The sequence below is a fragment of the Tarenaya hassleriana genome, unplaced genomic scaffold (assembly GCF_000463585.1).
Source record: "Tarenaya hassleriana unplaced genomic scaffold, ASM46358v1 Cleome82, whole genome shotgun sequence".
Classification (NCBI taxonomy): Eukaryota; Viridiplantae; Streptophyta; class Magnoliopsida; order Brassicales; family Cleomaceae; genus Tarenaya; species Tarenaya hassleriana.
In genome coordinates, this window is record NW_010970652.1 from 394,533 (window position 1) to 409,407 (window position 14,875).

Below are 14,875 nucleotides of genomic sequence, written 5' to 3' on the forward strand. Positions count from 1 at the left end.
ATTCCTGCTAGGAGTTCGAGGAGAGCTCCCAATGGATGATGGAAAAGAAAGCCGGGAAAAGAATGAACTCACAAACTCAGGGAACTGAAACATATCATTACGAGATAAAACTTTTGTTATTGGAGAGACATTTTGAGATAACAAGTAACTCTTTCACAATCAAAATGTGTCAAAGATGTAACCTTTGCCTTGCGGATGCCAAGGAAATTCAACCGGTATAGAGAACCAGCTAGTATGCCGCAAACTCCAGGAAATATAGATCTTTTCCAAGATGATAGTAGAAGCTGCATGTCGGGAAGCAAGACAATCACATCTATACTATAGGACAACGAATATATACTTATACGCAAGAAACATACAACTAAACATATGATTTCCTTTTTTTTTTACCTGGAGACCTGCCAGATATATGAAGGACTTATCAGAGAAATGCACACCAAACACGTGAAACCTTGTTGAAACCGGGATATCAAAGTAAAAGGGTACAAATGACGCAAATATGAGGCCGTATGGTCCAGAGGTAAGTAGGTTTGCTGTGGGATCTGCAAATATTTAAAAAACAAAAACGGTTACAACAAACAACATACCATAATCTATGGTATTAGATGTTCACGAATATCAACAGAAGTTCACAGATTCCATGGCTTTAGACAGCATAAAACAAACAGAAAATCGCCACTCATCTTATCGCAATCAATGAAAGATATGCGTGCACAGTGCCTATCTCTATAAAGGAGAATAAACAACCAAAAAAACATAGACTTTGAAGAGGCCACAAGCTAACGACAAGACGCATACCTTTAAGTAGTGATAGCAAGACGGTCTCCAGTAATAGTGAAACGGTCGTTGAGAACAAGATAAAGACCTGCAGAATAAACCCTTTCTAGTTACCCTTTTTGTGAGCAGAATAACAGAATATGAAACCGAGAAGACATGCTCATTAACAATTGCCGATATGATCACTGATTAACATTTCCAACTACCAGTTAGTCAAGATGGATATGAGAACATGAGACTTTGAAGAAACAATCCCTGAAGATTCGAAATAACAAGGACCAAGAAACATACCGAGCAAGCACAAAGAGAGAACTGAGAGAAAGTGTCACTTACCGAGTATTTATTCGAGCCTATCTGTCTCTCAAAAACTCTGAAGTAGTATAATAAATATAAGCCGAACATCAGCTCTGGGGTAGACGAGAATGCGAAAATCGACAAGATTAACTTCCAGATCCGGAACTTCTCAAAAATATCCTGCAAATGAGTTCAGAAAAAACATTTATAACAGTACAATAGACTAACCCTAAAGTGATCTCTCGGCGCATAAGTACCCACTTTCGGCAAGCTATCCATTGAGGAGAAACAAAAGTGGCTTAAAATAAAACAAGCTGAACAGGGAACCTGAAGGGATTCATAAGATCAGACGTCTCCATGGTGCCAGGACAATGGCATGGACAAAGAGCAAAACTTGGAAGTGAGGTATTGAACTATCTAAAACTGCTGAAGCAACCCATTATTCAGTATCACATGACTCACTGATAAAACCATCAAAGCCGAAGCTTGGTCCATTGTGATGGCAGAGCCCTAGGGGAGACAGAAACATTTGGCTTAAGCTGCTGCTTTTCGAGCAGACAAGCCAGAATGCGTCGAGAAAGACGACTACTCCTTAATCACACGGCAGAACAAAAACGTTGTCCCAATCGAGAAACCCACCAGAAAATCAGTTCTAAAACTCATCAAGACAACGCTAATGCGAGAACAGATTGGACCAGGAATCGGACCCTGATTCAACCCGAAACTTCCTAAATATGGAGGAACCGAACTCGATCGCAAGTGGGAAAGCAGAAGATAACACATCAAACGCGAGTACCTGGTAAGACAATCCGAGCTTAGAGGAACGGCCCCGGATCCCGAAGAACACGGTGAAAATGGCACTCGCTATGACGAAGGCTTTCGCGACCGGAGCATTACCTGTGGCACCGATAACTCACACGCATCAATCAACACGAATCGGGAGGAGCATGAGAAATTCAAAAGGGCATCCATGAGAAAAGCCCAAAAAGGTTTCAGAAACTGATTTCGACCAAAGGACGGTGATGGCACGGATACGTACTGAAACCGGAGGGACCGCCGTTCATCTTTTCCGGATGACCAGAAGAAGAAGAGGAAGACGAAGCAGAGAAATCGGAGAGCGAGTTCGTCAGCGAATCAATCTGGAATCCGAGATCAAGACAACACCTACCAGAAAGTTTTCTTTTTCCATTTTTGCTTCACAATGGAATTTCGACTTATATTTTCCAATTTTTAGAATAATCTAGAAGGATTAACCCAGAAACAATATGTCAAATAGTGTATTTATGAAAAAAAATTGTAAAATAGTATTTTTTTTTTGTTATTTAAATTTTTTTAGTTTTAATTTTGGGTTTAGGTTTTTTGAGAATTTTGTAATTTTATATTTAAAACAGTTAGTTTTCAAATAATCTTTGAGAAAATATTATTTTTGCAATTACTAATTATTTTCTGGGTGATATTAATAATTGGTCATAAAATAATTCAATAGCTATTATTGACCAAACAAATTTAATTAATTAGGATTAAACAGTCGTAGAATATATTTTTTTTTTTGTAATCCTCACGATGCATGAAGTTTGGTGGGCTCAAAAAGCCCAATAAGGCATGCGTTAGCCCAATGGGCTTGTTAGGAATAAATACGAAATTGAAAAAATGTAATCTTATCTTAATCGATCATTAAGGAGCTCGTAAAGTACAATAAAACGATCCATGGAATTTGTTATTCCCCTTAATTTAGGCCCATTTATCCATTTGTTTTTTCTTCCTCTCCTTTTTTAAAAAAAAATGCAAGCAGCAATTTTATCGATTTAATTTTTATGTATACTGTAAAATATTCTACCACTATTTTAATTTTCGAATTGAGTTCACAAAAAGAAAAAATATGTGTCGGGAATTAGATAGTACATAAAGGAGAACAAAATTGGAACCTTATTCCTTACAATGAACATTTAGTTCTATATTATAGGTATATATATATAAATATATATCAAATTAGATTGAAAACTTTTTATAAAATTGAATATAACCCAAAGTAGCTACTTCTATAGACAAAACATAATTAAAAAATAACTAAATATGATTTACAAAATAAGTATTTGTCAAAATTTTAAAAAAAACTCCGAATAAAATCCGAACAAAAAGAAAATCTAAAATTAAAAGTAAATAGATATAAATTTTCCAATAATCTAAAAATCCCTAAGAATAGGAAATATCCGGAATCCAAAACACCTACCAACAAATTTTCGTCCATCGTCCCTTGATTATGATATGACGATTTTAATATTTTATCGCTCATGAGTCGTGAGACATACGAACCCTTCAGCAGATCCACGACGAGACTCCGACAATTCGTACACGTACGTTGGAGACTTGCATGGTATGTCCGTGATTCGAACCTACAACTTATATATCCATATATATATGTATATGTGTGTGTATATATATATATTGTGTTTATCCTCCAAGATTATCAAAATTAAATGTTGTAAAAATTTATCTACAAGTGGCACTTTTAAGACGGATCTCACCTTCTTCTTCTTTTTTTATTTTTACAGGCAATTTATCTTCATACGTAATTTAAAATTAATTCGAGATTTCTAAAATGGAACCCATGGGCCATGACAAAAGCAATAAAACCAACATCACTCATTGTCCATCCAACACCGACATTTATTTAGAGTTTGAATTTCGATTATATCAATTTCATACATCTGTTTTCTTTTATTTATATAAACTGAAAATAAATAAATATAATATGCATCTGAAATGGAAAAAAAATACGAGTGGCATTAATATACAATATTTTCACAATTTACCCAACAGTTGGTGGTCCAGTGGTCGAGATGTGACAAAGTCATCTCCAAAATCTTGAGTTCGATTCCACTGGTGGGGAAGGATGTAATTTCTGGACTAAAATGGTTCATATATAAAGGTCGGTCCCGAATCCAGGGTGGATATAGTCGGGCCAAGGCCCGAGTAACCATCCTGCTTATAAAAATATATATATATATATATATATATATATATATATTCACAATTTCAAATGTAAAACCATTGTTTTCGCTCTAATGAACAATTATTAGATATATACGGAACATTTGACAATACGATAATCCTGCAATTTGCGTAATACACAGCCTTCGCTCTTAGTTGTTCAGTACATCTCAGAAACAGAAACAGATCCGTTATTTATTTTTTTTATAATTCGAAAATTTATAAAATGGTAGAAGTTCATGTGAATATAGATCCTTTCCAAATGGATGGGGAGGAGTTTCGGTGCATTCCTTAACATTTGAGCCTTTGCGCTTTGTATATATATATATATATATATTTTTTTTTTTTGTTAACGTGGGGAATCCCTGTGACTACCTACCCTTACAAACGGTGCCGAACTGGCCACCACCCGCGCCTAACAGTCCCCATGGACCTCAGTCCGCCGGACCTGGCCACCAGACGCGCCTAACGCTCGGGCCGTAGTTGGGCTTAGGCGCCTGCAGGTCAAACCCTCCGCCCACGTGCACAAGCCTGCAACACACGCGGAGGAGGTAAATCAGTCCATTAGGATGGGCTGACAGACGAGCAGGTCAAGCGTAAGGAAGATCGATGTTGGGATTCGATCCCTCCACCTCAGGGTTGCTCACCCTGCTTCCTTACCACCTGACCTGGCCCCGAAGGGCTGCTTTGTATATTTATATTATTTCGTTTCCGTTGTATCCATTACACCATGAATGAAAAACTGAAACTGAACTCGAAAAAGATGATAACAGGTGATCAATCGATGTGCTGCTCGTATATATATATGACGTTGAATATTATTAGTTTGTTAGTTTTGTTGATGATTGATTCATTTCATATAAAAAAGGTTCATGAAACAGGAACACAAACAATCGCAGATTCTGAAAAATATATATGAAATTCCTGTTATTCTTTCGTATATATACTCTCGTAATTGTCTGCATGTGTGTGTGGGTGTATATATATAGGTTGTGTTGATGAAACCCTAATTCAAAGGATCAAACCGAGTCGATGCTTCCCAACGCGTTCACACTATAAAACCCGTTTGTAAAACACCCAGAGAAACTTTCCGACGTGTGAGGAGGCACCGACACATCACCATCCAGCGGCTCGAAGTAGTACTCCGGCACACGATCCGCCACATCGTGATACGGCTCCCGATCGGCCAGAGCCTCCGTCGCCGGGACGGCGTCAGAGGCTGGAGAAGAGTCACCCGCCAGAAAAATGGGTGGCTCCGGTGGTAGATCGGCGGCGCCTTGGCCGGTGAGCTCCTGCACGAGCTCTCTGAACTTGGAGGCACAAGTCTCCACCATCATTGGGTTCGATATGTACCTTACTTTGATGGGCTTCGTCTTCTTCTTCGTCTGCTTGGTCGATTTCTTGGCCATAGACGATTTTCCCTGCTGTAACGTCGAGAGCAACGTCGATTCCATTTTTTTTTTGTTTTCCGGCGAGAAGCAAAGGTGGGTTTTTTTTTTCCCTTCCTCCTTTGTTTTGGGGAAGGAGAGTGGAAATTAAATAAATGGAGAGGAAATGAGGAAGGAAGTTGGGGGAAGATGCCACCATGAAAGATAAGACAAACAAATTTATGACAAAAACTGATCAAGTCTTCCCACTGTGTCTTGTCATCGGCGTTACCGACGGCGCGTTGGTCTCACGCGCTTATTTTTGATTTCCTGTAAAAAAAACGGATACGCATATGTGTGTGTGTATGTATATGTGTGTGATTGAGAGAGAGAGAGAGATTGGAGTCTATATATATATATATATATATGATTTAATTTTTTTTGTTAAAGAAAATAATATTTGGTCACACATCCTTATAGATATGATTAAATTATATATGAAGATCTCTTCACCGGTTCTCCGTGAGCTCCCTCCTTTTTTTTTTCGATTAGTTTGATGAGGAAAAAAAAAAGAGATTGATGGATATATTTGTATAATAAAAAAAATTCTTATTTGGTATTATATTAAAGGGTATCTTGTGTCAACATGTATGCAACTTGCATAATGTCAATGAATGTGACCACCTCTTTCCACCACCATAATAAAAACATTACATTCAATGCCATTCATGAGACGCAGCACGTGTGTTACACGCGCTGATAAAGTCGCGCGTGAGAGAGGATGAAGCCGAGGCTGGCGGCTCGCGGGTGCAATCCATGAACGAATCCGCCACGTGAATCTCGGTCAAGCCAAAAAGGTCGACACCATGACGTCACCAAACCCAAGGAGGATGAAGTCATCAACGTGCGGCGAATCGAAAATATTTAAGTTATTAGATTTCGTGATATATTGATATATTATTGTCATTACTATACGTGTGTGTGTATATATATATCTTTTGAAATAGTACTTGGATAATCAAAATGATGTGCCTATTATTTGGAAAAAAAATGAGTGATAAAAAGACTAGATATATACATAATTTCAACGTGTATGAATATAAAATATAATTTAAAATGTGAATAATTCTGATATAAGATAAATTGGAGGGAGTGGGTCCATGTGGGCAAGTGGGAGGAAAGCAATCAGTCTTGTCAATTTGAATTTGGTCTAATGGTCCTTCTTATGGGCCCCGTGGAATTTACGGTGGACAAAACCCACCACTTGTATCTTTCTAATCATGGAATTATATATTAAACATTATATTATATGCTAACGGGTACATAACGATTAAATTGATCTATTGGATGGATAAATCGAATCAGAACAGTCCAAATTATTTTAAAGGAATAACCTTCTAATCTCAAGGTTATTTCGGAGAGGAAAAAAATCGTTCCCTTTTACATTATTACAACATACCTAGTAACAATCATATTCACATAAGAACCATTGATCATGATTAGTTAACCGATTATTATTAAATCGGTTTCTTATTTGCGTAAACCACACTAAATATATATACACATTTAATAATCCTACAATTAATAATTAGCAATAGTACAATAATATAAATTAGACTAGTTCAACAAGTAAGTTTAATCCAAATTCAAAATCTTTATTTGGGGATGAGTATTCATATGTATTTTTCTGTCTTTTCGGATATAATTGAATCGAAGATCTATTGAATTTCTAGATTATAAAAAAGGGTTAATTCCACAAAATACTCCAAACTTGTTAAAATATTCTATATAAAACCCTCAATTTACAATCTTCCATAAAAAAACTCTGAATTTGATAAAAATTTTCACAAAAAATTACAAATTTACAATTTTCATCCATATAAAACATTTGACTTGTTTGACCAAAAATTTTGCTGACGTGACACGACAGATTGCTGACATGGCGCTGACTGAGTTGACACGTCAACGCCACACCATCATTTAAAAAATTTAAATATAAATTTCTAATTTTTGGTCAAATATATATACACCTATATACAAACATAAGATATATATTAATTTATATAAATATATTTTAATCAAATGTATAAATTTATATATATATATATATTTTACATATATATTTTTATCAAATATTTAAAATTTTAAAATGATGACATGGCGTTGACGTGTTAACTCAGTTATCGTCATGTCAGCAATACGTCGTGCCACAAATCAGCAAATTTTTGGTCAAATAAGTCAAATGTTTTATATGGAAAAAAATTGTAAGTTTGTAATTTTTGTGGAAGTTTTTACCAAATTCAAGATTTTTTTTTGTGGTAGATTGCAAGTTCAGGGTTTATATGGAATATTTTAACAAGTTTGGGATTTTTTGTGGGATTAACCCTTATAAAAAATAATTATAAACTGAATTAACCGGATTAATTCATACTAAACCAAATCACAACTTTGATTCATATATATTGACCCGTATGAAAAATTAGAATTTTGGGATCTATATATAATTTAGAATTTTGTTAAACCGATTTAAAGTCAGGAAATAGTGGGTCACTTCTTGATTCTTCTTTACTATATTTTTAATATTAACCGGAGATAATTATAACTTACTTTTGCATGAAAATTAAAAGTGCATATATAATAGTATTTCTTCTTCGTTCTATACACACATGATACATTTGTAGAAGAGACACACATTGACATGTTTTTACTCTGATATTCTAAGCTGAGTATTATTTTTTCTTTGGGTAGACATTTCATTTCCGAAAAATGTTAATTTTTTTCCATATAATTTATTATTGAAACAATTGTTTTTAAAACGTTAACGAAATAAATTTTCGTATTCTACGCGAACCATTGCCCTCATCTTTAACATGCAACCGATTTTATAACAAAGGACTTCTACTTAATTATAGCTTAAACCATGATTTATATTACATGAAAGTTTTATTAATTCGATTGATAAACATAACGAAAATCGGTTCAAACACTAAACCGGACAAAGAAAGCTAAAGTGAGCAATCGACACTGTAAACCGGACAAAACCGGTTACTCTTGTTTCCTTTTAGAGAGAAAATCCTTAGCTTGTCTTGCGAGTTATCCAATTCCAACCTCGGAAGCTGTCTTTTATAGCTTCATGTGCAGGGAATGCAAATATACTAAACCCTATAACCCAAGTCAAAAATTTCATGTTAAGGCATGGATTTTTAAACTACGTACTAACTTGTCAAGTCAAGCTCCATCATCATCATCATCATCACCAACATCACCATCATCATCATCATCATCATCATCATCTTCTATTCACACCATTATCATCAAATGGGTCAAGCCCTCAACGTCAACGCCACCGGTAACGTGAATTTATCATACACATTATGTTACATACAAGATCGATATGTACGATTTCGTTATTTTGGGTATCGATCATTTTATTTTGTTTTTTTTTTTGCTTAACACGCGAATGGAACACACGAGTAAAAGTTAATATAATTTATTTTATTGTGTGGTTACAAAACGAAATGAAAGGGAACGGAGAGAAGAAGAAGAAGGAGGCAGACTTAGAAACATTGCTGAAGAATTGCTACGAGACACACTTCGGAGGCGGTGGCGAGAAGGAATGGACCTTCGGTGACTTTTACCGAGCCGTTGCCGAAACCGTCGAGTAATTATTTCCTTTTTTTATTATTATTACATCAAATTATTTTTACAAAACAATATATATACTCAATCGTATGGATTGCAAAATTATTATTATTATTATTATTATTATTATGAGTATCAATAATACAAATTTGTATAATAATGTTTTTATGGTTGACAGAGACATCAACGATAACCTAGGTGGAACGCAACTTCGGGTGCCGAGTACCGAGAAATTACGGGAAGCATACGAGGTGAAAAATATTATCTCTCACAAAATCTTAGATTTCGTCTCTTTTGTTGATTTTTTTGGGTTTGGTTACGTATGATTTCGATTTAAAATTTTTCTATTTCTTATATTTTATTTTTATTATGAATAATATTTATTTTCTAAAAAATATTTCGATTTGATTTTTTATATTTATTTTTATATTTTATCTTATAAATTCTAAATATAGTTTGATTCCGTACATATATCATTATTGTAGTTGAATGGAATGCGTTTTCATAGTTTTTCGGATTAAAAAAAATCGACAATCAAAATTTTGTAAATTTAATTTTTCTAAAAATAAAAAAAACTACTCTAGTGAAAAAAATCATTTAAAAATAAAAAACGTCATTATTTTTGGATTTACAAATACTAAAAAACCAAAAAACCAAAATAATCAAAATAAAAACTACCATTATTTGTTTTATTTTTATAATTTACCATTTCTGAATACGAGGGCATCGATAATCTTCGAAAAGTTAAGATTTTTAAACAGATTTAAGAGTTTTCGATTTTGATTTCGAGAACAAGTTGAGAACTTTAAGACTTTATCGTCAAGTTTTCCTTAGATTGCAACTGGAAGCGCTTCCTAAGAGTGAGGCCACTCTGAAAGAAAAGTGTCCGTTAGCGATCTCATTCATCTTTCTTTCCCATGTCTCTGGAACTGCGCAGAGACACAAGATCGGCGAAGGGGAGAAGCTGTCGAAGGAAGAGTTTCAGAAGCTTCTGTCGGAGGTGGTGATCGGAACTGGCTTCACCGGCGTCGGGGGCGTCAAAGAGTTCCTCTTGTTCATCTTCGGCGTTCCTGTCTTCGCCGTCTTCCTCAAGAACCGCGTCGCTCCCAAATCTGTGTCCAACGATTTGTTCATCCCCGCCGTCACCTCCGCCACCGTCTTCTTCCTCGCCAAGTTCAACAAGATATGAACTTTTAATTCCTTTCACTCGTGTTCTGTTTTGTTTCCTTCTGTTTGTCTTGTGTGATTCGAAGTGATATGAAACAAGCTGGGGGGAAATGAAAGCTAAATTTCGTTGATTTGAGTGACCCATGATGGATTTATAGTAGAATCAATTGTCTGCGAGTTGAATTCGTGAGAAGATATTGCAATCAGATTAAGGGTTGATATGTCCTTTGGCTGTCCTGTTACCTGTTCGATAGAATGTCGCAATGAGTTTTGAGTTTCTGGCGATTTCGTCAACATTCGTTAATGTCTTGTTCAGATCCGAATTGGAGATCCCGACGGTCTTCAAGATGTCTGTATGTCAGTCGATCAAGCTGGTTCCTGTTTCTTTTCTTTCCTTCCCTGTTTTCATTTTCTTGCAAAACGTGTTTTATTTATGAGAGGGAAGGTAGGAGATGCTAAGAATAGAAAACGTGGGTTCTTTCTTGTTTCTCCAAATTTCGAGGCTTTCAGTGGTTCGAGGAGATGAATGGATCGTTATTTGAATGACGACATCAGTCAAGATTTATTGACAAGAAAAGATGAAACGTCGGAGAGAATCTTCATCTCTTTTAACTCGTTTGGAGTTTGGCCATAATTTTTCTCTCTGTGTTTCTCTTTCGAACATGGATCTTGATTCTTGAGTATCTTTCCGGTAATGTTGCAAACTGACAAATACACTCTCTCCTCCTCCTCACCACCATGTTTCCGGGTTTTCTGTCCCAGGAAAAAGTAATCGAAACTCACTGAGGCAAAGGACACATGAACGCAGAATACAGGTGTCTTTGTTCGTCTCATGCTGTTTCTGATTGAAGTATTTTAGATTCGATCTTTTCTTTCTCTAACAGTGGGTTTGGTTAATGTGATCTGTAGGATCGTTTTCTACACAAAAAGTTTTTTTTTTTGTTTTCCTTCAAAAAGAACGTGCTAGTATGAAAACATATTGGCTCTAGGGAAAGTCCGGTGGCCTTCTGGTGCGACGTACGTTGGTGAATCCAAGAGTGGATACATGGATGGGATTGGCACTTACATGGGTTCGAGCGGGAACAAGTATAAAGGGCAATGGGTTATGAATCTGATATTGGAAATTTCTGAGATCTCTACAGCGAATCTAATTTCTAAGATATCGATTCTAGGGTTTGCGCAGCGCAGCGGATGTAAAACAAAAATTTTCTATAAACCCTAAAACCAAGCATGCATGAATCGTATAAACGTTAGAACGCTTACCTCAATCGATCCGGGGCCTGTATCAATTGATGTGTTCGTCCGATCACAAAGGCAGGAAGATTACCTCGCGCTCTACATATATCCACGCGACGGAAAGGATTCCAACAGATTGGAACTTGTCTGCTAGAACTGAAGAACTCGTTTTTCCAATGCGCAAGGGTTTCAGGGATCTTTTTCTTCGTTTTCGGATCTCAAAAACCTCTGAAAAAGTCTAAGAAATCGTCCTTCAAAGATTAGGAGGTGTTCCCAAAGTGTTGGTTACCCCAAAACCCTTATTAGAGTGAGATAAATAATTTCCGACTCTTGGACCGATCGGTCTGGAACTTTTCCGCCTGAACCGATCAGTCCACGCATCTGGACCGGTCGGTCTGGGCAAGCTGGTCGGTCTAGCCTCCGTTCCACCGGGAATTTCTCGTCTTTTCTCGCGCATTTGTACTTTCCTATATGTGTGAACCTGTAGACTCATCCGATATAGCAGTATAACTTGAAATCTCTATTTCGGGTATACAAGTCAGACGGTCTCTAGCAAGACACTATGACTACCTATCTCGAATAGAGTTTGTTCGTGATCTTACGAACGTTGGTGATGATTCCGGTTGATGATCCTTTTGTATCACGATATCATACGTCGAACATAAGGCATGGAGAATCCACCTTATCTGATTCGACTACTTTCTCGTTCACAGAGTTCGATTGTATGAAATAGACGACGTTCGTCTATAGTGTGGCCACACATTTCTACAGTCTTGCTCACACGAGGAGCCCAGCGATATCTCTCTCTTTTACGAGAGGTACAAATCTCATCTTGACTATCTACAATCCAGCACATGATTCGTGTCGTACATGGTACACGCCTTTATAGTCCTCCTGTTACATAGGACGTTTGACGTATTCAAAGTACACAACTCCTCATGTTGGATTTCGTAGATATCTCACGTCACAAGATCCGATCATGGAACCGTCACATAAGATTCAAGTCATGACGCTAGTCCATGTGACAATCTCATGCGGGCCATTCCAGTATTCCATTCTCCAACGAATACCTATGATTGTGATTGTATCCAATACTCATGATCATTTATCACACATCATACTAGTCTTAGTACATCATTATTTCCACAATGATATATGATTAGAGAGTTTAGCATTGTTCACAACAATACATGGATTTCATAACATATTAAAGTTTCCATAACATGTAATGAATCAAATACTCATACATATAACCATAGTAAGTGGGGTCTAGTAAGTGTCAATACATCAAATACATCAAAATAAAGCTCATATAGCAGTACATCGTAGAACACTAAACCAACAATCTCCCACTTGCTCTACTCATGGACTACTAAACACCTAATGCTCATATCCCTAACATGACCCTCATGCTTCGACGAAGGGAGAGGCTTCGTCAACGGATCAGATATGTGCACGTCTCATCTGTCTATGATCTCCCTGATGAGGTGAAATCGTCTGAGTATGTATTTGGATCGTTGATGAGACTTGGGTTCTTTCGCTTGTGCGATTGCACCATTGTTGTCACAATACAAAACAATGGGGCTATCAACACTAGGAATGACGTTCATGTCGCCAACGAACTTTCTGATCTAAACAGCTTCCTTTGCTGCCTCGACACTGCTATGTACTCAACTTCTGTAGTAGAATCTGCAACGGTCGCTTGGTTAGAACTCTTCCAGTTTACAGCGCCTCCGTTCAAACAGAAAACATAGTCAGACTGCAATCTGTAGTCATCCGGGTCTGACTGAAAACTAGTATCGATGTAACTCTTTACAGCGAGCTCGTCTTCCGACCCACCGTTTACCAAGAACATATCCTTAGTCCTTCTCAAGTACTTCAGGATGTTCTTGACGGCGATCCAGTGTGACTCACCTGGATCTGGCTGGTATCTACTCGTAATGCTCAACGCATAGGATACATCCGGTCGAGTACAAAGCATGGCGTACATGATGGATCCAATTGTCGAAGCATATGGAATCCTATCCATGCGTTCTCGCTCATCAGGTGTCGAAGGATACTGACTCTTGCAGAGAACTATGCCACTACTCATCAGTAATGTTCATTTCTTGGAATCTTGTATCTTGAAGCGTTTCAAGACCTTATCGATGTAAGTGCTCTGACTCAATCCCAGAAGCTGTCTCGATCTATCTCTATAGATCTTGATGTATAAAATATAAGCCGCTTCTCCTAGGCCCTTCATAGAAAACTGCGTTCACAGCCAAAACATTACGTCTTGCAAGGTAGGAACGTCATTCCCTATCAGGAGAATGTCATCCACGTACAATACTAGAAATATTACTGGTCTCCCACTGACCTTCTTGTAAACGCATGGCTCGTCCTCGTTCTGTGAGAAACCAAACCTTTTGATTGTCTCATCAAAGCGAAGGTTCCAGCTTTTCGAAGTCTGCTTCAGTCCATAGATGGATCTCTAAAGCTTGCACACCTTCCTCGGGTTCCTTGGATCGACAAAACCTTTGGGTTGTGTCATGTACACATCCTCGGTCAAGTTCTCGTTAAGGAACGCGGTCTTGACATCCATTTGCCATATCTCATAGTCGTAATATGCAGGTATGGCAAGCAGGATCCTGATGGACTTCAGCATAACTATAGGTGAAAAGGTCTCATCATAGCCAATACCATGAATCTGACGGAATCCTTTCGCCACAAGTCGTGTCTTATACGTGTGCACGTTGCCATCCATGTCTGTCTTCTTCTTGAAGATCCACTTGCATCCGATGAGTTTTATCCCTTAAGATGCATCAACTAGAGTCCATACTTGGTTATCTGACATGGATTGTATCTCGGACTTCATAGCCTCGTACCATTTCTCGGAGTCGGGACTCGTCATAGCCTATGGGTATGTGGAAGGCTCATCATATTCTAATAACCTGAGCTCCTCATTCCAGTCACGAGAAAACCATATCTCGCAGGCTCTTGGCGAATTCTGCCTGATCTCCGAGGTTCACTAGTCAAGGTTGAGTCTCAACTGGCAATGAAACAAGTTGAACGTCTTCAACTTGTTCACTCGGCTCAGCGTCTACCTGTTTCTCTCGAACTTCTTCAAGTTCGATCCTACTCCCACCGGTTCTTTTGGAGACGAACTCTCGCTCTATAAAAGTCGTATTCCTGGCAATAAACACCTTGTTCTCTGCCAGAATGTAGAAGTAGTAACTATTAGTTTCCTTAGGGTAGCCTACAAATAAACACTTGTCAGATTTGAAGGATAACTTATCAGTCATCAGACGCTTCACGTAAGCATCGCAACCCCAAATTCTAACAAACGACAACACGAGACGTTTTTCCGTCCATATCTCATATGGTGTCGTTTCAACCGACTTCGTTTGACTCCTGTTCAGCAG

General features: G+C 37.4%; 3 protein-coding genes across 4 annotated transcripts in view; 1 reads left to right on the plus strand and 2 right to left on the minus strand.

Moving 5' to 3' along the window:
• Positions 1 to 2,272, minus strand: part of LOC104803258 (rhomboid-like protein 20) — a 3,022-nt gene extending 750 nt beyond the window's left edge. For both annotated transcript variants that reach the window (XM_010527167.1, XM_010527166.2), the window contains exons 1-7: positions 2,111 to 2,272; positions 1,868 to 1,968; positions 1,111 to 1,251; positions 799 to 865; positions 391 to 542; positions 183 to 284; positions 4 to 84 (exon numbers count right to left, since the gene is read on the minus strand). In XM_010527167.1, the coding sequence (XP_010525469.1) occupies positions 4 to 84; positions 183 to 284; positions 391 to 542; positions 799 to 865; positions 1,111 to 1,251; positions 1,868 to 1,968; positions 2,111 to 2,135 (669 nt within the window). In that variant the 5' untranslated portion in view covers positions 2,136 to 2,272. The remainder of the gene's footprint in view (positions 1 to 3; positions 85 to 182; positions 285 to 390; positions 543 to 798; positions 866 to 1,110; positions 1,252 to 1,867; positions 1,969 to 2,110) is intronic.
• Positions 2,273 to 4,600: 2,328 nt separating this feature from the next.
• Positions 4,601 to 5,761, minus strand: LOC104803260 (sigma factor binding protein 2, chloroplastic-like). The gene has a single exon (XM_010527169.2). The coding sequence runs from the start codon at positions 5,514 to 5,516 to the stop codon at positions 5,082 to 5,084; it is 435 nt and encodes a 144-aa protein (XP_010525471.1). The 5' UTR covers positions 5,517 to 5,761; the 3' UTR covers positions 4,601 to 5,081.
• A 2,889-nt stretch (positions 5,762 to 8,650) lies between these two features.
• On the plus strand, positions 8,651 to 10,369 carry LOC104803261. Its single transcript, XM_010527171.2, has 4 exons — positions 8,651 to 8,778; positions 8,955 to 9,090; positions 9,250 to 9,322; positions 10,009 to 10,369. The coding sequence occupies exons 1-4, from the start codon at positions 8,748 to 8,750 to the stop codon at positions 10,258 to 10,260; spliced, it is 492 nt and encodes a 163-aa protein (XP_010525473.1). The 5' UTR covers positions 8,651 to 8,747; the 3' UTR covers positions 10,261 to 10,369.
• Positions 10,370 to 14,875: the final 4,506 nt, after the last annotated feature.

Coding starts and splice junctions, on each gene's coding strand:
- LOC104803260 (XM_010527169.2), bottom strand. CDS start 5,516: ATGGAATCGACGTTGCTCTCGACGTTACAGCAGGGAAAATCGTCTATG.
- LOC104803261 (XM_010527171.2), top strand. CDS start 8,748: ATGGGTCAAGCCCTCAACGTCAACGCCACCG. Junction 9,091..9,249: donor GCCGTTGCCGAAACCGTCGA/GTAATTATTTCC, acceptor TATGGTTGACAG/AGACATCAACGATAACCTAG. Junction 9,323..10,008: donor AATTACGGGAAGCATACGAG/GTGAAAAATATT, acceptor GGAACTGCGCAG/AGACACAAGATCGGCGAAGG.